The sequence below is a fragment of the Prinia subflava genome, chromosome 2, assembly GCF_021018805.1.
Source record: "Prinia subflava isolate CZ2003 ecotype Zambia chromosome 2, Cam_Psub_1.2, whole genome shotgun sequence".
In the NCBI taxonomy this organism is placed as follows: Eukaryota; Metazoa; Chordata; class Aves; order Passeriformes; family Cisticolidae; genus Prinia; species Prinia subflava.
The window spans coordinates 103,547,330-103,570,976 of NC_086248.1; the positions used below are offsets into that span (position 1 = coordinate 103,547,330).

General features: G+C 43.3%; 1 protein-coding gene across 3 annotated transcripts; it reads right to left on the minus strand.

Annotated features, from left to right (window-relative positions):
- Positions 1-2,347: 2,347 nt before the first annotated feature.
- PPP4R3B (protein phosphatase 4 regulatory subunit 3B) lies at positions 2,348-22,695 on the minus strand. Of its 3 annotated transcripts, none has more exons than XM_063391396.1 (16): positions 21,956-22,695; positions 20,589-20,644; positions 14,663-14,761; positions 13,542-14,162; positions 10,535-10,612; positions 10,220-10,336; positions 9,486-9,602; positions 9,003-9,134; positions 8,481-8,583; positions 7,757-7,798; positions 7,344-7,502; positions 6,949-7,118; positions 6,196-6,335; positions 5,557-5,741; positions 4,868-4,992; positions 2,348-4,052 (listed from the first exon to the last, which is right to left on the minus strand). In XM_063391396.1, the coding sequence occupies exons 1-16, from the start codon at positions 22,509-22,511 to the stop codon at positions 3,957-3,959; spliced, it is 2,796 nt and encodes a 931-aa protein (XP_063247466.1). In that variant the 5' UTR covers positions 22,512-22,695; the 3' UTR covers positions 2,348-3,956. The 3 variants fall into 3 exon arrangements, with proteins under 3 accessions (XP_063247466.1, XP_063247465.1, XP_063247464.1); XM_063391395.1 differs by having other exon boundaries at positions 4,868-5,070; positions 5,557-5,720; positions 21,956-22,693; XM_063391394.1 differs by having other exon boundaries at positions 4,868-5,070; positions 21,956-22,686.
- Positions 22,696-23,647: the final 952 nt, after the last annotated feature.

The window sequence follows — 23,647 nt, forward strand, 5'->3', positions numbered from 1 at the left end:
GTGTCTCTCCCTGACACCTCCATCTCCTTTTGCCTTCAGCACATTTGCAGTTCCACTGCACTCCAACAAGCTGCTTCCTCAGGCCAGCTGGGAGAGGGACAACTACACCAAGGAACTCTGGCAGTCCCTTTGTCATAACCACAATCACACAAACACCACTCCCCTCCCAGGAAACACCGAGCACCCGAGTCCCACCATTACCGTGATCTTTCAAAAGCCTGACACTGAATCATGAGAACAACTGGCGCTCTAAGCAGGGGCAATGTAAGACCTTGCATAGAAAAGAACAAATACTTGCTTACTTCACGAGCAGGTTTAAAAAGGATTCACAAATACATCAAGTCACACGAGACGCTAAAATACCTGGAATAAAAACAAGATGTTTCATGTTAACGGTACCTGGCAGATTTTTTCCCAAATTTCATCACAGCCAGCTTTTTCTTGAAAACTCAGTGCTAAATCATAGTTCTCTGCTTCTGACCAAACAATCAGGGTGTCCTGTTTGAGATAAAACCAAGAAAGTAATTGTTTCTGAAACAGGTCTGCACTGCATATTAACCTCTATTCTTTACCATGTATGCCTACAAAAGAAATGTATTAAATCACCTGTTCTGTCATAAGGGACATCACCTTTTTTGGACCTATTTTATGAGGGCTACCTTACACAGAACATATTTAAACATGCTTGTTTTTCCCCATACCCAAACCACTTATAACTGACAAGAACAGAAGGATGTTTTAGAATAAATTATCAGTAAGTGAAGGGATTTCCAATCTTGCACAAGGGATTTATAGAACTTTCAGACAAGCAGCTCAGTCCCTGCTAACTCCCTATTGCAAATGCCACTGAAACACACCACGAGCACTCGTTTTCCAGAGTGCTGGAAACTCCCTGACTCTGTCCTGCAGTGAGGCCGTGCCATCAGTGCAGAGCACAGCCCTGCTCCAACCCTGAGCCCTGAGAGCAGAGGCAGCGATGGAGAGCTGGGAAAGGAATTCCTGTGGCAACAGCTCCAAGCTCAACACTTTAACTTTTTCATTTTCATAACAGGGCAGAACTTGGTTCCTTTCATTAGCCCATTATAAACAAATGGCTTTTTTCAGCTGCACAGTGTAATAAAGTCTGGTTTCACGAGGAAGTGCACCCTCGACCACCTCATTTGTGAGAAAGCCAGTGGACCTTGGGAGTCAAGACATTGACAAATTAACTCCAGGTTACAGTAGTTTACGGGCTTTTGGGGCAGTTTCCCAGTGCCCAGGTCCCAGTTTGCAATAAATACAAGTTTAAATAAAAGGAGGTGCTTTAGTGCAAAGCTGAGGCTGTTCCCAGCAATTAATTTCCAGAGTAGCAGAAATCTTTTAAAGTCCTTTTTTGTTTTGGCTGTGACAAATTTGGAGAGGAAAGAGGCTGTTCTTTGCCCATAGCATCATCTCACTGACTGCCACAGAACTCCCAGAAAAAGAGACAAACCTACCCATTCGAGTTTCATGGAATTTTTATTAAAATAGCATTTGTGACTGGCACACATTGGCAGATGTTTCATTCTTTCCCCAAAAGTGGCAGTGGAAGGGCCCAGGCAGGAGAACAAACACAGCTGCCTATGAGGGCAGACTGGGAACCAGCATGGAGGGGTGACAGCCCCAGGGCAAAACCAGAGTGTCACCTTCTCCTGGGATTGCACGTTGGTGTTTAATAGGATATCTACTGCCACTTCACCCAGTCCTTTCCTAGGAACTATAAAAATTCATGACATTCTTGGTTTTGCTGTGAAACAATCTCCTGTTTGAGTGTGTTTTTAAAGCTCCTGCCATACTAGAGCAGGCATTGGCATGGTGAGGAGCAGAGTAAGGACGGACGCTCCTTGGGAGTCCTGTGGAGAACGCGGCTTGGGAGGCCGTTGAAGAGAATTGGGAATGCAGGTCCATACTCCAGGTGATGCCACTTCTCCTGCTCAGGTGAGTGAAGGCACATCCCATTACTGATGGAGACAAAAGACCCACTGGGAAGCAAAGCAGCTCAAGATGAGCATGCGAGGATGGTGCTGCAGCTTCTCTTTACTGGCAAACACTTTCTTGGCTCTGGAGCTGATGGGTGTTCCCTCAGAGTCCTGGGCCGGGTGGCCTGGAGCTGTCCAGGAACACCAGCACTGTCCCCAGGTCCATCACTGCACCTGTGTCTTCTTACACATTGGGAAGAGCTCAGCCATTTCCTCTGGGATTCCATCCAGTGGTATGGAGTTACTTGGAAACCTGCATGGATAACTAACCTTAAACAATATCCTACAACAGCCACATTGAAAAGTCTGAGTTCACTTACCATGTGTAACAAACCAAACAAAAGCAATAATTATGGAATTACAGGGTCACATTTTAATTCCTGAATTTTACAGTTCAGCATTAGTATCACCACATGTATACAAATGGTGTAAAACAAGTACAGTGGTATCTTTAATACAAAATAAACTTCTGTTTTATGGAAAAAACTATACTTCATATCTACACAGACAGCCCATCTTTTTCCAAACAAGAGCTAAAATTAAAACTAACTACAAGAATCTCCAAAACAGAGAAACTGCTTCAGTTTAAACTATTCCAGGAGAAATGGACCCATAACACATATTACAAGAGTGATCTATGTGGTGGATTGCAGCTGGTTCCATCTTTAACATCTCTGACACAGTTGCTGGGAAATCTCCTCTCAGTCATAATCTCAGATCACATATGGGCAAACTAACATTAAAATATTTACAGTTCATGTGCTGCTCTTGAAAATAAAACCTGGACTGTTTGCCTCTGTCACCTTGCCATGAACTCCCCTATCCTCTCACAGTTCACTCACCTATGTGGAATGTGCTTTTGTGTTTTAAAAAAGCAGCTTTTGTACCACCCCCAGGTTCAGGTGCTGCTTGTGGATTCCGCCTCCAAGCCCTCAAGGTGTTCTCTTGGCAATAATCTCGTCTTGGTCCAAACTGCCTTTGGTGTTAAAATGCTGCTCAATCCATTGCTATGGAAAACCTGTGAGTGTTTCTTATTCCCACCTCAACCATGCAATTTCAGCTCCCAAACACGGAAATGGCTGCTCTAAGAAGAGGCAGCCCTTGGAACACCACAGAGTTCAGCTGGAATTCGGGGCTCTTCCCAACCTGAAGCCAACAGCTGAAGGATGTGTTGGGTGCAGCCCCACTGTGACACAAGCAGCTCCTGCAGACCCTTGGCATAGATATTTCTGGACGTCTCACTGACATAACAAGCAAAACCTTCCATTTTGAATCCAGCTTCCATTCTCTCCTCTTGGAAAATACAAATGAAAACTTATTTTAACTGTTTTAAACAACTCAACATGCACTACAACTGCAGCGTCCTTCCCTCCAACCATGAGAAATGCAGTTTAGTTGGTAATAAATGGTCCCAAAATAAGGATTGTTCTTATGCAGAGTTAGTTTTCCCTTATTTTTTTTTTTAAAGAGGCATTGCTAAAAGAAGACAACTGACAGCACCATTACAAAATTAAGATTACTGGGTTCAAAATTTAAGCTTGAATTTTTTTTCCTAGTTCTGTTAAACACTGGGGAAACCCTGCAATATTTTTTAAAAAGTGTTACCATACCTTTCCCTCCCCCTTTCCCTCCCGACACCTGAGACTTTCCTGGCTGAGAAGCCATCATCCAGGTTCTGAGAATACTAACCCACCTTTTTTTTTAAAATTTTTTCATTTTTTTGACAGCCTGAATGGCAGACTCCTTACTTTCTAGAAAGACATTAAGTTCCTTGGAAGCTTTGTGTTTACAGAACTAACCCTTTCTAGCTGATACACTGAGTTTCTTTTGCTACTCCTTGTATTATCTTATATACTCATGGGAGAAAGCTTTCTGAATCAGATTCTTTTTAGCTCTTAAAACAGTTGCAGCATTTGAAACCCCATCAGAAAAGTTCTTATTCCGAAGTTTTGGTTTCTTTTATGAACCCAGACGAGGTCTTTTCCTTGGAGATGTCTCCTCCTCTTCATCGTCGTCTTCATCATCAGGATAATCCACTAGCCCAACTAGACTTCCCTGCCAATTAGAAAAAGAAAAAAAGGAAAATTTTATATTGAAAAAGTACGTGAAAGATGCAAATTTTGAACAAAAACTCCAGCCAACCTGTCCAGGGCACACCAACCTTTGGCATTCCAAGTCCCATTTGTCTGGAAAATGGGTTTGAACCTCAAGCTCCAAAATGTACTCTGGGTCTGGACAGAGAATTGTTCAAAAATCACATTCAGTCCAGCTGGCTGGACATGAACTCCAACGTGCAGGCTGACATCCCTTTGGCTGCTCAGCCTTAGGGTGGGCAATCAGTGCCTGCCACGCTTTTTTGTAGCTGCTCAGAAGCTACAAAATAATGTATTTTAATAATAATGTATTTTAATAATAATAATGTATTTATAATATATATTAATAATATATATTATTTATAATAATGTATCTAAAAATAATGTATTTTAATAATGTGCATTCCAATAATGCACAGCTGAGTCAGGCACCACAGCGGGGCCACCTCCTGCATTTGTCTTTTTAAAAACACTTGGTAATTCCCCAGCCAGGGGAGCACTACCAGAGTTCCCCAAAACACCAATTTACTTTGCACATGAGATACAGAGAGCAGCAACTGAGCAGGAACAAAAAGTGGCAACAGTGAAATGATGCAGAGGATGTAGGATGAGACTGTGCCCACCAGTTTCCAACAGAGTCCAGCTCCACTCAAGACCTCCCCAGAGCAGTGAGGGATTTACTGCACAGCTCAGGGTGAATATATCCCCAACTCAGCCCTGCTGCCCACAGGCTGTTGCTGCTGTTACCCTGGGACAGCCTCACATGAGTTCTCCCACCTTGGGGGCCGGCACCGCCGGGCTCAGGGCTGTGTTCTTGGAAGAGGAGCCGTTGGAGCTCGCTGGTGATGTCTGAGCTGCCACAGATTTGCTGTTTGCACCATTCGCACCGTTGGCTGGGCTGGCTGAGTGGGAAAAAGTGAATTTGAATCCCCCAGCTGAAGTCCTTTTTGGAAGATTCTCTTTGTCTTCACTCTCCTTAGCTGAGGGACAAACATTGTCATACTTAGGTATCAGCTGCACACCAGGGAGCACAATCCACATCACAGTGCAATTGCAGGGCAAGAGCCAGCAGGTATTTTGGTTCCAATTCTGCTGCAATTCTCAGTTCCCCAATCAAGCCCATCCTGAGCCCATCAGCAGCAAACTGAGCAGGGCCTGGATGCTGAGGGCATAGGGACAAGGCTCACCTGGAGCATACAGGCACATTCAGAGTCCTGCTTTTGAATACCATTTAAACCAGATGCATGCTCCAAGCAGTTTAACTCGTTATTTTAATCCTAAACTGGCTTGCAAAGACACATTTGGGTTTCTTGACTCAATTACATGGAATACCCTGTACTGCTGCTTGAGATACAGAGCACAAAGCACAGGTTAGTTTAGATCATGGAGTATCAATTCCATGATGATACTCCACATATCTGCTATGGAGCACTTCCAGTGCCAACAAGCTCAAATGGAGTAAATACCTTTTTTAGTTTCCATAAATTTTTCATAGCTATCTGGAAAATCATCCTCCTGTTTTGACTTCTCAACTGGAGGTACAACAGCTTCGCCTTCTTCCTCTTCATCTTCATTGAACCACATTTCTTCATCCTCCTCCAAGGCTCTGGCATCCCTGCGGAATCTATTGCTACGCAATATGGATGGGACACTGTAAGAGACACATACAGGAATTCCATCTTGGCTGCTGTTTTAGGCTTGGGACCAGAAATACTTTCCAGAGCTCTAGAGGGAATTCAGTGCATTTGAGAAGGCAATGCAGCTCCATCTCGGGTTCTTCCCTCACCCCAACACTCACCAGCACCCCAGCTGACAATAAGCCAGACTGAATCCCAAATCAGCGTGACAGAGCAACATTGTGCCCTTCTCAAGCCGAGAGTTTTCTGAACATGACATTTAGTCCACTGGCCAGCATCAGCTCTACTACAAGGCCACAAGGAAAGGTAGATGGGACTTTCCTCTAATCCGAGAGGTTTTCACCAAGAATGAAACTCAACCCCAGTTAGAGCCTCCTGCTGCCCTCTGGGAAAGCAGCTCATGCCAGGCTCAGAGCACAAGAACTGAGCCTGGCATGAGCTACCTATTGTTCAGCCACCTGTACCTACCTGTTCAGCTTCTGGCTTTGTCGATCCTTTTCCTGCTCATATTTGGTCTTCAGTCCCTTGAACGTCTGAACATACTCAATAGATTCAAGTGCATTATAGAAGTTTTCAACTATGTGTGCAATAAGGGACTTAATATCTTCCTGCAGAAGAACAAAACAGGGTTTCAGCCTCAAACAGGCACAGGCAGAAGTTCAGAAAGCTTTTGAGTTTAGTTTGGAAAGTAACTGATTTCTTGCGCAGAGCCAAAGCATTACTGTACAATATTATACAGATGTGAAGCATGAAATCAGATTTATCCTTAATAAAAGAGATGAGATCAAGAAATTATTAGCTTCCCATAGAAACGGACAGTGGACCCAGCAGTGTCCCAACTGTATTTGTGGTATTTCTGTTAAACAAAAATCGCTTATGTAGGAGAGCTGTGCCCTGTCCTCCCCACAGGCTCCAGCTCTCCCCAGTCCTCAGCAGCTACAGTAGCTCAAGTGTGACCAGGAACCTTTTGGTCAGTCCCCCTCTATCAAGTCTCTCACCAAATCAAGGAAATCCTACGATTCCTAATGTTCTTCTTGCTGGAAAAGACAGCAGTTACCATATCCTACAACTAAAAACCGTCCCTCACCTTCACAGACTACAAAGATTCCCAATAAAGCTTCCCACACATGAAGGCACTGGCAGCAAGTGTCTCAAGGGCTGCTCCAAGTCCTTGTTTTCCAAGGAGCTGTGTGCTCTTGTAGCAGCTGCAGCTGCACTCACCACTCTGATGAACTCAAACAGCTCAATCACAGCAGAGTTGAGCAGGTTGTACCGGGTGCCATTATCCAGCAGGGCATTGATAACTGGCTCAAAGAGGTTTCCCTTGGTGATGTAACGGTTATAAAATTCATCTTTCAGGCCGATTATCCTCCTCATAAAGCGAAGAGCACCTGCGGGAAGAAAAATTCAAGGAGTTAATAACCATATGCCAGGGCTTATGGAAAGAACTGAAATCCTTTATGTCACCCAGAGGAAGAGGATCTCCTAAACCTCAAGCATGACAATCTCATCCACACTCATTAACACAAATTCCAAGTTCAAGTGTACACTGGAACACCTTCCACACAGTGCCCACCATGGTTGGAAGAAGGAAACCACAGCAGCTCCATACTCACACAAGGCCAGAAAGGTGTGTTTTGAATTCATCAATACCAGTACTCTTCTTAGTAAATCTTTGTTCATAATGTAATTCTTGATGTGGTATGTGTGGTGTTCCACACAAAAAGTAAGCAGCTCCAAAATTAAGGCAAGTAGTTGTGCTGTTTGGTAATTATCTGAAAGAAAAATGAACAATTTAAACTTTCAGTAGCAAGGTTGACTAGGAAAAAACTTAAGAACAGATGAAAATGTTCCTTCAGCTTCTAGTCATCTCAAGTGAAGCAAAGCTCCTACATCTCTTTCAGTAAAAAGTATTGAAAGAAATAAAGTATGTGTATACCTAACTTTGTTGTTTTGTTTTTGTTTTTAATAGACTACCATACACAGCACATATGACAACTTTCAAAACTCAATGTCAATTCAGACTTACCAGGACAAATTGTATTACTCTTAGTGGATCCAACTACTGCATCTGACAAAGAGAAAATAAAAACAAAAATCAGAAAAAGGTTTTCAAAGCACTGCCAAGATTTAAAAGTTAGGGATAAACAACCAATTCTACCAAGTGGTCAGATTTTCCATCAGATCCAAAGTTTGTGAGCTACAGGGACAAACACGCAGCAAGAATGCAGCCAGGTGAGATTTCTGTATTTAATTTACCTTAAAAAGTTTTAAATCCATCTAGGTCAAAATGTATAACCTAAAACTTAGGAATACAATATAGAACAAAGGCAGCAATACTAAATTTTTCAAAGAATGCATTAAAATGAGTACTACAGATATTTGCAAGTTTTATTTTTGTACAAAATGGGCAAAACATTTTTTTTACTTTATATTTAATATGATATTTACAGACATTCTCTGCTTTACAGGAAATATTTTTTAAATGCAATTAACAATTGTATATTAGCATGATTAACATCAAGGAAGCGCATCTTCCACAAAGCACAGCACAAAGCTACAGCAGCACCCAGAGCTGCAGGGAAGAGCTGAGAACTGCTGCCTATAGAACCCCTGTCCCTGGGGAAGCAGCACTTTTCCACAAGCACATTCCCAGCTGGCACCACAGGCTGATCCCCTGGACCAGCACTGTCAGTCACTGCCAAACATTGCTGGTCTGAAAGGAGGAAAAAGAAAATGGAAGTACTCAGTACCTTTTTCACATTTATCCTCTGATGTATTGGCCAGAAGTGGCGCAGTGAGAACGTGCATACAATGGTTGTAGAAGAAATTGAGAAATTCACTCTTTTCTGTTTTCTAAAACAAAAATAACTTTATTAAACACTGAGATTTGTACACAGGCTTTTAAATAAGAAAGAACAGTAACACAGGAGATAGCCCATACAGAATTCTACTGTCTCCTTCAGGCCTGTATATTTGTTGGGCCTGCAGGACTGTCTTTGCTCAAGGAAGATCAGTTTTTGCATTTTGGGACAGCTAACCAAGCTCACCATCACCAAAAAACCCCCACCATGCAAACACCTACTGAAAAAAATATCAACTGCTCAAAAAGCTTGACAAAACTTATTTAATAAACACCTGCACAGTGCCCTAAAATGGAAACATTAAGTTTATTTTTGGCTTGTTTAAATTCAGTATTGGAGCAAACACAGAGAATGTTAGGTTTTCAGCTCTGCTGAGCCAGTGCAGTATCTGTACTCCTCACATCTCCTTACATTGGCTGTGGCCAGCATATTCTCTGGGTCAATCAGAGTTCTCAGCAGCCCCATCAACTGAACGGCTCCCCCGAGCTCTGGATCTGTGTCACAGATCATCTGCTCAATGACCACATTGATGAGAAGGATGTCCTGCAGAAAAATCCCAAACAAACACACCACCAAACAATTAGATGCAGTTTCAAGAGTGGAAAGTAATTTCCATAATCTCTAATGTTTTGAAGACAAGTGAAGAATGGAGAGTTGCATTCAGGTACAAAAATTCTGTCAAGCACAACCCTCCAACACCTACACTCCTTGTTAGCCAGATTTCCAAAACTGTAAACTCATACAGCACCACCATGCTCCGAAATGTTTATGTATTAAATCTACTTTTTCCTGTATCTGTAGAGGTTTGTTTTGCTGGTTTTTTTGCTGTTTTGTTTTTTTCCTGCTTGCCCAAAGACTCGTATACTCAACAGACTGCAAACCACTGTGACTTACATCATCACTCTGCTGGGCCTCTTGCATCACAAATTCTCGGACCATGGATGGGCTAAATTCTACTAGATATGAAAATATATCCGTAGCAGCAGATCTAACTTGCAGATCATCCATTCCCTAGTAAAGAGAGAAACTGATTAGCAAGAATAAACTAAGTTCGTATTTATTATCAAGTAAAGGTACAAACAATAGCTAGTTTTAAGTTTTGAGAACATCTCATTACAAGAGTTTCTATGAGAAACACAGAAGAGAGTTACAGAAAAACAACAATAATCCAGCAATATGAATTGCAATGGTCAGGCAGTAACAGCTGTTTCAGCCACAGGAGTGAAAGAAATTCCATTTTCCCACTGCTGATTAGGACAGATTAATCTAATAATGAGAGGATTACGGGATCTTTTTGGAGGAACCAGCCAACAGTTCCAAGATTATCTAAAAATACTTCTCTGGCCCCGGGCCAGCAACAACCACAACACCAATCCAGCTGGCACTGCACAAAGAGCCTCTGCCAGTTTTTACAGCCCCTGTCCCAAGGACTGTGCTGACCACAGGCTCACAGAGAGTAAAAACGCCCAGAGCAGGTGGGTCAGGCGCTTCAGAGCTGGGGCAGCCTCTGCATCAGCTGCCAGTCCCAGCACAGCAAAACTGACACAGAGAGGCTCAGCAGAGCCAGAACTGCTTCAATGGACGTGGCTGTTCTTCTTGGGTTAAGATCATCTTGAAGTTTCACTCACCATTACAATTTCGAGAGCTGGAAGAATTCCCAATTTTGCCAAAGTTTTGAAAAATGCATCTCTGTTCTGAGGTTGTAACGTCTGAGAAAAGGCGCAGAATTCCTTGAAAAAGTTCACCTGTTGCACAGGGAAAAAGAAATTAGAGGTGTATTTGGGTCAGAAAACTCTGAAAGGAGGAAACAGCTGCATTTTGTTGCAGAGTTTGTGTGCTGGTTGATTCTACAGAAATCCTTCAGTGACTGCAAAAGTTTCACTGTTTCTCCTTCATCCCTCTCAGGTGAAGCTGTGGAGGCACCACAGGGGGCTGGGACTTACCAGTTCACACCGTTTGTCATCGTCTGTAGCTTCATCTGTCAATTGTGCAAAAACTTCTGATAAAAACTTCTCATCTTCCTGTGCAACACACAAAAGGAACACACCTTACACAGCGTCTCTGGAAAACAACTTTCATCCTTACAGGATCCAACCCTGCAGAAAGTCCAGCTCTCCATCCAATTTATCCCAAAGAAGACAAATGTCAGAGCACACATCCAGCAGGATTTTTCCCAGGGCATTGTTTCAGCACTCCCTCTGAGCACCAGAAGCAGCTCCAGGAGACCAGAGCCAGGTGAAGCTGAGCTCAATGATGGTCCCTAGAACTGCAACTACAAAGTGCCAGCCAAGGGACAATTTGCATGACTTTGCAGCCATGTCCCCATTACTTTACTCACAATAAAACAACCTCTCCCACTTGCACGTGTTCTGCTTCACCAAGGTGGGAAACTTTATGGATTATTGCTGGCTTTTCATATTCACATCCTCTGTTACCAAGAGACATTTAAGTATATACAGGACAACACCTTACTTCTTGCAAAACACTTCAGTTAACCCATGATATCAAGAGGTACCCAAAACCAGGGTGAACATCAGCATCTCTCAAGGGTTTGGGTATTTTCTGCCCTTTAATTATTCTGCACTCTTTCACATTGAAAATAGTGTTGGCATTCTCTCAAATTCAAATGTTTCTGTTACTTTTTAAAAACAATATAAATCTGACAGCAAACAGTAACATGCTGCAGCTTTACAAAATTTTGCATCACTGTACCAATTCAACTCAATAAATCTGTGCATTGAACAAAAAATGAACAGAACAGCAGCATTCCAATACACATGAACTTTACATTGCATAACACAGAGTGTGCTTAACCTCTCTACTTTGCTGTGTGCTGTCACTAAAATCTCTGTGCTTTATTAGAATAACTTAATGCAGAATTTTTACAGTTACAGCAATGCTGACCAAAGTCTGTCAAATGTTTTCCTGACAATTTTAAGATGTGGGGATAGAAGTGCTTTACAAATGATACCTGGATTCAAACATCACAGGAAGTGCAACATACACAGATTTAGTAGTTTATTTTAAGCTTTGCTGGCTTAAACAGCTTAATTAAGCCTGTTACCAAAAAAACCCAACCCAAACCATACTACAATCAACAGCAGATATAGCAGAAAATCCCTACTGTAGAACACCTGAGCACAGAAACATCTCTTGCTTGTCTCAGGCTGCTATTCAGCCCCGTCCTGTGTCTTGAAGCATGGGATGGATGGAGATTCCTTTCCCACGTGGCTGCCCTTCCAGCAGCAGCAGCACTGGGATCTAGTGCTCTGTGGCACGTAGAAAGGAGCTTTGCTGCCGTGGCAAACACAATCTGCTGCTCCTCTAAAGTGCCTTCTCCCAGGGAGCTTTGCCAGTGTATTTAGGGTAACAGGATGTCCCATGTGTTCCCCAAACCCAAAGGAGCTTTAGAGCTCTTGTGCCCAACAAGCTGATTTACACCACAGGCCTGCAAAAGTAGTCCTGGACCTGAGGTCTCCACTACCAGGGAATTTTCCTCAAGTGCGCTATAACATCTTTTCCATGTGTGCTTTCTTCTCAACCTGTAATTCTCAAGGATCAACATTATTTGTAAATCACCAGACATCTCAATTACAGACTTTAGAACAAGCAAGCAAACCTGTATACCACATATTCCATCTATGATGGCAAAGACAGCCATGGCAGAACCAGCAAAGAACTGTCAGAGGATTTCAGAACCTTCTGCAAGGAGTACTCAGGGTAACAGCAAATCAGAGTTCTCTGTTACTGCACAATTAAATATTCAGTACTGTACAGCCTCAATGAAAAATAAAGAACTCTACAGTTAAACTCTGAAGAACTCTACTCTCTACTTAAAAATCTCTAAATGCAAACAGGACTGTGGCCTCAGGAGCATAATACTGAATTTATTTTTAGTTTTTGAATATATATGCAAATGAATTTAAAGGAAAATCTTTAACACAAAGCCATTGATTTTGCAAGAAGGATTTAATTTTTTCTTTTTCTTCTGCTATTGAGCCACGAAGAAGATAGTAGAAAGAAGCCAAATAGCATACTCATGCAATTCTCTGCAATTACTCAATTTTATTTTCCAGTTCTTCTATTGAATTCTTTATCATATTTCACCCATATCTGAACTCATTAGCATATTCCATATGGATATGTTATGTCTCCAGTGCTCCTTTCTTTCCATCATTTTTCACTCCCTTCCTCTTCTCCCCAACTCCCAGTGTTTCACAGAGGCTCTCCACACTCACCCCAAGGGGTCTGTGATGGATCCTACACAAATGTACCATTTTTGGACACAGATAAACAGAATAAAGCCACTTGAGTACCCATGAGTTTGCACAACACAGCACAAACTGAAAACCCAAACCGCCATGAATTCACACAGCTCTTCACCAAGGCTCCTTCCAGGGCCCCAACTCCCTTGGAGCCTCCTCTGACTACAAAGTTTGCACGACAACTTTACATGAAGTAACAGCTTGGTTATTTATTCATTATTACTTCTGGATATCTGTATGAAAAAAAAACAGTAACTATTTACTTAATCTTTAAGACAACACGAACATTTGAAATTAGTACCATGATGTAACAGTAGTGTAACAGGAATGGTTCTGAACATGCTCTTTTGAATCACAGATCCAGAATTACAAAACCAGCACAATTGTCCCTAATACAGAATACAACAAGTTGCCTGTTCCCTAAATACCCACACAAACATGACCAAAAACTGTATGTTGCCCGGGACTCAAGGAGAAAAAACTTCAACGTTACAACCCATTAAAAAATACTAGTATACTCACCTGAAGTGTTCCTTTTCAAAATACAAAATCAAGGTATCAGAGAGCAGGGGAAGCATTCAAAACATTGTGCAAATGGCACGTGTGATTTACTGTAATCCATTTTGAAACTATAGCTACAGGTATCTACACACCATCCATCTAGACCATATGAAAAACCACTTACCTGCAACATACTGACAATCTCAACTTTGTTGAAGAAAATAAAGGAAGTGAGGGTAGAAAGAAAATTCTCTTCAAAAACAGATGGTGTCGGCAAGATGATGTCCTGAATATACTGTACCCTGTAAGTCTGGTGGATTTTTTGCCTGAGTTCAGAGTCTGTAATAGGAATAACCTCCTTAAATTTTGCTGTTTTGGTCAAGAACTCCCTGTGGCGTTTTGGCTGAGCCAAAGAAGGATCATACTCGAGGCATCCAACCACATCCATAATACACTCGTCAGAGAACATTACCTCAAACAGAGTTGCTTTGTTGAGGAACAAAATCCCTCTAATAATTTCATACAAATGATGCAAGCCTTCTGTGTTCTCTAAATTCTCGCAGACTTGGAAAAGCTGTAGCAGTTTTTTAATGTAGCCTTCATTCTCCAAGGCCAGCGCCAGCTTTTCCCTACGGATGGGTGAGGAAAGAACAGAGGTAACTAGGTCAGCAATCTCTTCAAGTTTGTTGAGTTCACAAGTAGGAAGGTCAATCAGAGGACTGGTTTCAGGCATTTCCTCTATGTGTTCCTCTTCTGACTCAATAAGGTCCTGTGTGACTTCCACTGAAGGATCCTTGCCCTGAACCTAAGGGAGGAGTGCACACAGTTACTGTCTGTTCCCAAAATGTACCCAAAAATGAGCAAGTGAGTAACTGAACACATCTCAACTGCCCAGTGTGTCCCAAGGCTGCTGCAATGGGATCTGAGCTCTCTGGTTCCTTACAGCACATTTGCAGTTCCACTGCACTCCAACAAGCTGCTTCCTCAGGCCAGCTGGGAGAGGGACAACTACACCAAGGAACTCTGGCAGTCCCTTTGTCATAACCACAATCACACAAACACCACTCCCCTCCCAGGAAACACCGAGCACCCGAGTCCCACCATTACCGTGATCTTTCAAAAGCCTGACACTGAATCATGAGAACAACTGGCGCTCTAAGCAGGGGCAATGTAAGACCTTGCATAGAAAAGAACAAATACTTGCTTACTTCACGAGCAGGTTTAAAAAGGATTCACAAATACATCAAGTCACACGAGACGCTAAAATACCTGGAATAAAAACAGGATGTTTCATGTTAACGGTACCTGGCAGATTTTTTCCCAAATTTCATCACAGCCAGCTTTTTCTTGAAAACTCAGTGCTAAATCATAGTTCTCTGCTTCTGACCAAACAATCAGGGTGTCCTGTTTGAGATAAAACCAAGAAAGTAATTGTTTCTGAAACAGGTCTGCACTGCATATTAACCTCTATTCCTTTACAGCCTATGTCTACAGAATAAATCATTTTAATTAAAGTCACACATGTCAAAAAAAGAACATATAACACTAAAATAGTAAATCATCTCTTCTCCCATAAGGAACATCAACTTTCTTTCTTGTTATTTTATGACCACTACCTTACACAAAACATATTTGAAGATACTATTTTTCATATCCAAGCCACTTATGATGGCATTTTTCTGCAAGATACATTTCTTGAGCCAGCAGCCTTGAAATGGGAATGCACACACTACAGTAAGAAAGCCTACAATGTAACAGGTTAAGTATTTTCATATTTAGTAAGGTAGAAATGAATCCCCTAAGATTTCAGTTTCCCCCTCAGAAAGTGTTTAAGACAACCCTAGATAAGTGAGATATAATGCCTAGCTGATGTTCAAATATTCCTTTTTGAATTAAAAGCCATACAGCCTGAGTAACACAAAACTCCTAAGTTCTTACTAAAGTTACAACCATCTTGTCCAGCCAAGTTATTTTTATTTAAGCCAGGTGTTTCTTCATTACTATTGTTTCCATCAATTCAATTTGTGCACTTGCACGGCAGATCTGGAAGTTTCAATGGAATTTCTGATTGGATAAAATGGTTTTTGAAGAGGTTTTGTTGGGACACGTGCTGCTGTCCTGCAAGGAACGCAGGCCTGTACTTCAACATTCGAATACAGAGTGGCTGTGGTTTAACCCAGCTGCCAAGGAAGTACCACACAGCTACTCACTCACTTCCTCCCACAACTGGGATGGGAAGGAGAATCAGGACAAGGTGAAAGTTCTGTTCTTGAGGTAAGAACTGTTTCAAAAATAAAATGAAGTAAAATATAATGAGCAATTATAACAGTCACAGCAAAATAAGGAAGGTGAAGAAAGGAATAAACCCTGACAGATAAGTGATGCACAACAGAGCTGCTCAGCACCACCTGAGCAACGATCAGCCCCTCCTGGCCAACTCCCCCCCAGTTTATCCACTGTTCCTGTTATCCCAGGGTATGGGATATCCCCCTGGCCAGGTCAGCTGTCCTGGCCACGCTCCCTCACAGCTCCTTGTGCAGCTCATCACTGCCAGAGCATGGGGAACTCATCAGTCCTTGACTGAAGGTAAGCACTGCTCAGCTACAACAAAAACATCCCTGTGCTATCAATGTCATTCTCATCCTAAATCCAAACCACAGCACTGCACCAGCTACCGGGATGAAAATTAACTCTGTCCTGGACAAAAGCAGAAGAGTTCACCATCCTATAGCAAACTCACATTTATATAAAAATATCCAAACTGAGCAGCTCGCTGCTAACTCTCCAGTGTATTTGATGAGCTCCAGCAAAACTGTTGAACATTGCAAGCTTGTTGACTTCCTGAACTGTGACCACAGTTTTTTAAATACTGAAGTGTTTTTTAAACACTAGCAAGCCCTTGCTTAATGGTCCATAAGGTAATTTAATTTCCACATTTATGATGTTCAGTATTCACTACACAGCTCACCAAGGCTGGTTAGGCCTTTAGTTTATGCATCACTTTCAGTGAACACAAAATACTAAGAGTGGTATCTTCAAGCTCAGCAAGGAAACCCAAAGAAACACCTGATGATATTCTTTAGGAAGCTCCCGGGGCAGTAAGGTTTAAACAGACCTTTGTAAATGCAGTTATCTGGGCTTACACAGGTCAGGGAGCATTCCTGTACTTCCAGGTGTGAGGAGACTGACATTTGGGAAGGACTGCTGGCATGGGACAGTAGGTTCCCTCTTCCATCAGCAGTTATTTGGAAAACACACATCTGGCTCAACAAACACAACTTCCCAGCTGCTACAACTATCACTGGAACATGAAGGAACATCAGCATCACTGATACAGCATTAATTCTTCAGTTCATTTCTACAGGAATCCTAATCCCTCAATATCCATGGGAAGTTGTGTATCTTGGGGGTTTTGTCTTTGCCCTTTCCTTCCTTTGAAAATAAAGTTTAGAATAACATCACAAATGGCTACCGACAGATCCACTTCCTTCTCCCAAAATAATCACAGGCCACACTAAAAACAATGGCATTTGCAGACACCATTTTCTTCCTTTCTTACTAATTTTCACACATTTCTTTAGAGAAACGAAGTTTCCCTGTTGTGGAAAGAACAGAGTTCAATGCACTGTGGTTTCAGCACTGTTATGAGTTGTTTCTTTATATTACAGTGTCCTATATTACACCTGCACTTTTCTCCTACAGAGACAAATATTAATAGGGACCTTCTCTGCTGCCAGGCTCCGACTCCCAACTGGTCCGAGTTCTTGGAGCTGACAGGGTTTTCACTCACAGCTGTCCCCCCTCATCTCCAGCTCAAGACAGCTGGATCTCTCTATTTACTGTGTGCCATTTTAGAGTCAACAACTCAACTGGGCTTCAAGGGAAAAACAGTAATTGTCAACTGCACGCACTGAAAATCCTCATCTGCTCCCTGATCTGATTCTCTTTCAGAGATTAACCAAAAAATAATTCTTAAGTACAATTTTATGGCTGCTACAGAATTCCAAATCTGAAATGTTGATCTTGAAACATTCTGTGCAAGTACTGATGTCCCGACACTCAAAATCAATGCACCCCCAGGTAAGCTGAGCCTCAGAAGTGCTTCACTGAACAAAGAAGGACACACACATTCAGCAACCCTATCCATAGCCCAGGATGATTCAAATAAGAGAATTAATGCAGTAAGTCAAAATGACTCCAGGCACTCGGGGACTGCAGTCAAAAATTTGTGAAAATTCTCAAGTTACTGAATGGTACTCGTTACAATCTGTACTGCCCACACAAAGCAGAAGTTATATAAGCTTTTCCAAAAATATTTCAGAAAGACTGAAAGATGGTTTCAACAGAAAATAATTGTCCAATACCAATATAAGATGTACTCATCTGGCACACACTTCCTGCATGACCTGAGACAACCCACGAAGAGCACAGACAGACACCTTCCAGGCTTGGCTCTACCACTCCCACCTGCTTAAAGGCGATACTGCTCCATCCATGAGCAACAGCAATGTTCCTTAATTCACTCAAGCACCACAAAGACAAAGAAAGATTAATTTTGAACAAAAACTGAAACTCAGAGCACTTCAAACCAGTACCAGTACTGGTACTGTTTTGCACAGTGTCTGCTACTTCACCTCTCTGTGTTTCTGCACTGCCCCACGTTCCCAGGCCAGCACCAAGGTGCTGCACAGGAAAGCAGATGAGGAACATGTGTAGATAAAATGAATCCAGCAGGAAGACATGTTTCAACTGACTCAGTCCTAGGTCTAACCTGCCACACAGTAACGTGAACGCTCCTGCTGGCATGAAACAGAAGTGAAGAAGCCCTCTGGCAACTGCTCTGGCTGGCTTTAACAGCATCCCTGCAAATGTGTTAAATCCCAGTCACCAGGAACTCATATTTTGCCTTGAGCAAAGCGCTCTGTTGTCACACAAGTGATGGCAGTTCTGGGCAAAAGACAGGATTTGCACACGATCTTCATCTTAGAGCTGCAAACAGAGCACACCCAAAGGAAAGGTAATACCAGAAGGCAGCACTCCCAGTAAGAATTTCTGCAGCAGTTCCATGTCTTTCAGCCATGGACTCACTCTCCTGCCAGGGAACAGTAACCTCAAGCAGAGGCTGAAACAACAAATGGGTGTGGTGCCAACATTTAAAATTACTCCTGCCAGAGCCTCCAGAACACATCTGGCCCTGCCCTCTCTGGTTAATGTGGGGTGCCCAGCAGAGATGTGTAACTCTCAAAGCCCATGTCCCAAAATCCAGGAGGAGGTAAAGCTCTTCAGGTTCTCTTGTTCTTTGCAATCAACCAACTAGAGATAATTTTATATTGTATGCTGAGCAGCTTGGCACCTATGTCCCACCCATGCAAGCCCAATCTCCCTTGAGAAAGCAGTCATGATGACAGTGTGCCCAATACCTGGACAGAATGAATTCCCCAGGAACCACAAAGGCGACTGGAGCAGGGAGGTAACGGGCCTGTCCTGTTTGGGGTTAGTCAACAGCTTCAGCACAACTTGGCACTAACAGTGGAATACTAGAAGTCACAGATTGATACACAGCATCGAAAAATCAGTGGTTGGTTTCCTTTTTTCACAGGATGCTGCTATGCAAACCATAATTTAGCATTAAGTACCCTGTGAGTCCCTCAAGTCAGACAGATGTGTGGGCAGGGCATGTTTCTTTTCCATCAAGCTGCATCACCCTGAAGCTTTCCCCAAATCCAAGATGATCAGCTTGAGGACAATGTTCTGTGTCAACTAAAAGCTGCACAAGGTTATACAAACCTTAAAGATCGAACAGTGAAGCAAATGCTTTCTGCTACTTGGACACAAAAGCACTAGTATCAGAAATAAAAGCTAGCCAAAATAAACCTCAGCATGAGTTTTTCTAAGCTATGATCTATCTTTTCCACAAGAAAAATGGTAACAAAAGCTACTTAGGTCACTTGAAACTTTGCTACCAATTAAGTAAAAAAGGCCTACAATTAATCAGTTGTTGTTTCAGGAAACAGGGTGCAAAAAGAAGCATTTTAAAACTTTATAGCAACAAAATCTGCATTTGTATTTCACTATGTATAGGTTTCCTCTAGTAAACAGGAAGCAGTTCAAGACTCTTAAGCTTCTGGAGCTCAGCAGAGCTCCTTCCTCAGCATGGCCCTCCCAGGGAAAGCCTACAGCCACCAATCCCTAAGAAGTGAAAAGCAGAAACTACAGCAAACAGGCTCCTGGAGGTGCTGGCCAAAAACTCCACCTCACTCCCAACCTAAAACGAGCCAATCAATGCTCAGGAGATAACAAAGTCTCTTTCTCAAATTCTCACACTGTAACTTGTCACTATAACAAAATCCTCAAAGATGTGCCCCTCTGTGACTGAGGAAGAACAAAATTACTGTTTTCTAGTGCTGAAACACTTCTGGATACCACAATGATAAAGAACAGTATCAAACACTGAATGAAAGGAACAGAGACGCTACTGTAGAACAAAGGAACAGACAGAAAAAACTCCAGAAAACCCATGAGAACAATGCAGGCAGAGACACCAAAAATTCATGCTGAAAAAGGGAGAACAATATAAGCAAAAGAGATTCAGTAAGCTGATTTTTTTCAGTGATTGAAACAAATATAACCTATTAACACAGTTCCCAACTGTTTTACTTCTTTGTCTTGCTGGAGGGTTTATCCCTAGGAAAGGTAACTCTCACCATGGCTTACCTAGGACAACAGGAGCTTTCAGGGCTTAAAATAAAAACTAAACAGCAACAACAAAGAAAGAAGTCCCACAACAACAAATTCCTTCGTGTTATTTCCAGAAAAGGAACTCACTAAATTAATAAATACACTTTAAGACAGCTGGCCAAAGTTTTGCCTCCTAATTTTGCAATTATTTCAGATGGCCTGGCATGGGACACAAAAGTTACATATACATGTTTCCAACTATCTTTCATGTAATGATTTCAATATTTATCCAAATTTATTTTCAAAGCCTGAAGTCCAAAGTGTATTTTCAAGAGGACCCACACATTAATTTCTAGAGTGTGAAGTGTTTAGCACCCACAGGCTTCTAAGCAAGTTTTTCACCTCTATAAAAAACCCATCTATAAAAAACACCATCAACAATTCCATGTCGTCCTGCTTTTCCTTTTTTCCTGAAAAATGCAATTACTCTGAGCACAAAACAATTCCTCAGCATCAGCAACCAGAGAAAGTAAAGCCTAGCAATAATACTTGCCTGCTGTTTTTGATATGCAGTATTTGGATTTATCTTCGATTCTAACAGTAGTGAACCTGAAAAAGGTATGAAGAGAATTTACTGAGTCCAACAAAACAAACATCTCCACACATCTCACACCACTGCCCACGTGCCATCCAATAGATTCTCAGCTTAATCCAAATCTCACCAAAAATCCACAAGAACCGCCTCCTTTAAATATAATTTCCTAAAATAAGCCAGGTAACACAAAATTCAACAGGTATGTCCCTATTAAAATACATTTTTCTCTTCCAATTTAGTCCAAAATCCACTGTAGCGCTCTTTTCTCCCGAAATCCGGTGGAAGAATCAGCTTGTTTAGTGGTCTTTTAGGCCAACGATACAAATTCCAGCAAGTAATGTGCTGCCCAGCATAAAAATGTTTTTGCCCGGAGAAGCCACGTGGGCCACTTGTTTTTACTCCCTTCAGCTGCCCTTCAGAAGTGAATCATTCAGCTCCTATAAACGCAAGGACTTTATCTTGTGTATGCAAGGTAGTGTATGTCTCTTGGCAACAGCTCCAGAGCAATTTATACCAGTCTTAGGTGGTTTATTTAGCGCATTAGCACCTGTCGGCTGACCAAGTGGGGAGCACGTACCTCCCCCCTCTAAAAAAAGACTCTTTAAGGTGACTTTAAAGTGCAATAAAACACAATGGACGCCACCCACTGGAACAAAACCAGTGAATTCCTGAGCAACAAACAAACAAGTTTTTTACAGCAGTAAAAAAGGGAGGAAAAAAGCACCTCAAAAGCAAAGGATATTGCTCTGAAAGAGAACAAAATGTCCTCACATGTCACAGTTTCAGCTCTGTTCAGGCTGGGGAGCAGCAGCTGGCTGGGGTAACTGCATGGAGCTGAGTCAGGGGAGGTTTAGGATGGGTATTAGGGAAAGGTTCTTCCCCCAGAGGGTGGTCGGGCACTGAACAGGCTCCCCAGGGAATGGTCTGGGGCTGCCAGAGCTCCAGGAGCATTTGGACAACGCTCTCAGGCACGGGGTGGGATTGCTGGGAGGTCGGTGCAGGGCCAGGAGCTAGACTGGATGATCCTGATGGGTCCCTTCCAGCTCAGCATATTCCATAATTCTACGAACTGAGAGCGAAAAAGTCTAGGACCACGTTAGCAATCGCTCCTGTGGCTTGTGGGGTAAGGAAACTTCACACAAGCCGCAAGATAAGGGAAGGCACTAAGAGTGGAAACAATAATAATAAAAACAATAATCCTCTGGGGTCTCCCAAGGGAAGGCACCATCAGCCGACCCCGGCGGGTGGCAGCCCCGGCTGGCAGGGCCTGGAGCCGGGCGGGGGGCGAGGGGAAGCGGCCCGGGCAGCCCCGGCCACGCTCTCACCGTCCGACTCGGCGCGGACCAGCAGCGACATCCCCTTCAGCCGCTCCACGTAGCTGGAGGATACGTGCCCGGTGCCCCTGTCGTCCCATTGCCGATCCTCGTTGAGCGTGTAGACCTTCACCCGCCGGCGGGTGTCCGACATGGTGCAGCCCCGGGCCCGCTCCGCCTCCGCAGGGGCGATGGAGCGAGGGCGGCGGGGAGCAAGCGGGGCCACCGGGCCGCTCAGGGGCACCGCGGGGCCTTTAACGCGCCGCTTCCCATGGCGAGTCAGCTCCGCCGCGCCCCAGCCCGGGCCTCGCTGGCGCCGCTCCGCCTCAGTAGCTACCACAGCGCCGCCGCCATCTTGTAACCCGGTTCGGGCCGCCTTTCTCTTCCTCCCCGCCCGGGCACGGGCTCCCCTCGCAGGGGCTACGGCGGCCGCCCGCTGCCGCCGCGCCGCCGACGGGACGGCGGCCACGGGGCGGGGCCACAGAGGCGGGGCCGCGCGCACTCCCTCACGGCCCCGAGGCGGGAACAAAATGGCGGCTGCCCTCACCGATAGGGGGTGTAGGCGCATCACTGCCTTCTAACGCCCAATGGCTTACATATTCTCCCGAAAAAGCTTTTTTTGTTTTTTTTCCCTTTTCGTTTTCTTTTTCTTTTTAAAGTCTGTCTAAAAGCTGGTGCCACCGCTGACGAAACGCACGCCTCCCCCCCTCACGCCACAGAAAGTGCCACCCACCGCCGTCACACAAAATGACGGGTGAGCCCCACACCCCGGACAGGGTAAATTTAAACAGTACATGCAACTGAAACAAGAGTTTCAATTTTTTGAAGAAAAGATGTCCCCTGCATCACAAAACGGCAGAAAGGTTAGTGAGCGGCATCTCCTTACAGCAACAACCACACTGTAGCATACAGTCTCTGCCTGCTTTGTACATTTCCACAGAAGGCTCGAAAGCTAAACTGAAGTTGAAGCTTCAAAAATGAGAGAAACGTGCTTAATTAGCCCTTACACACAGCATACAATTTAAGACAGACCACTTGCCAAGCATCGTGGAGTCTGTAAATCTTACGTTTTCCACACTAAACACCATCTACATATTTCCTCTGTACTACAAATAAAAAAAGAAATACATCTCTGTGCTTGTGTAGAGTAGGGAAAAAAGACCCCAAAGTGTTCAAGGAGTCAAGCTGCGTGAAAGAGCAGGAAACTGGGGACGAGGGGAGCTTGAAAGTGTCTCTGAACCCAATTTTTGAGCCTCTGAAAGGGAAGGAGGAAGGGCAAGCTCTCCTGAGGCCAGGGCGTGCCTCATTCCCAGACAAAGCCGGACTTTCCTGGCTCTTGCCTCACCGTAAAAGCAGTTACACCGGTATGCCTCTTATTTACCCGACTGGCATTTCGCTGCTCTCAAGTTCAAATGTCCTTCCAGAGGAAGGGAAAGAGTTTCCAACAAACTATCTCACTCTAAGTAATTATGTGCAACTTTTCCAAACATTCTCTGGGCAGATTCAGAAAACCTAGCATCTAAGTAACATTCTTGGGCACCAAGAAAATATGAGATTCACCTCTGAGAATTACTGTATACACTTATATTTGGCTGTATAGGGGCACACTTTGGGACATGTGCATCACTATGGATAAGTGAGTCAGTAACTATAAAAAGACCATGTTAAGTGGTTTCAAAACCCTGGATTGAGTCACGTGAACCA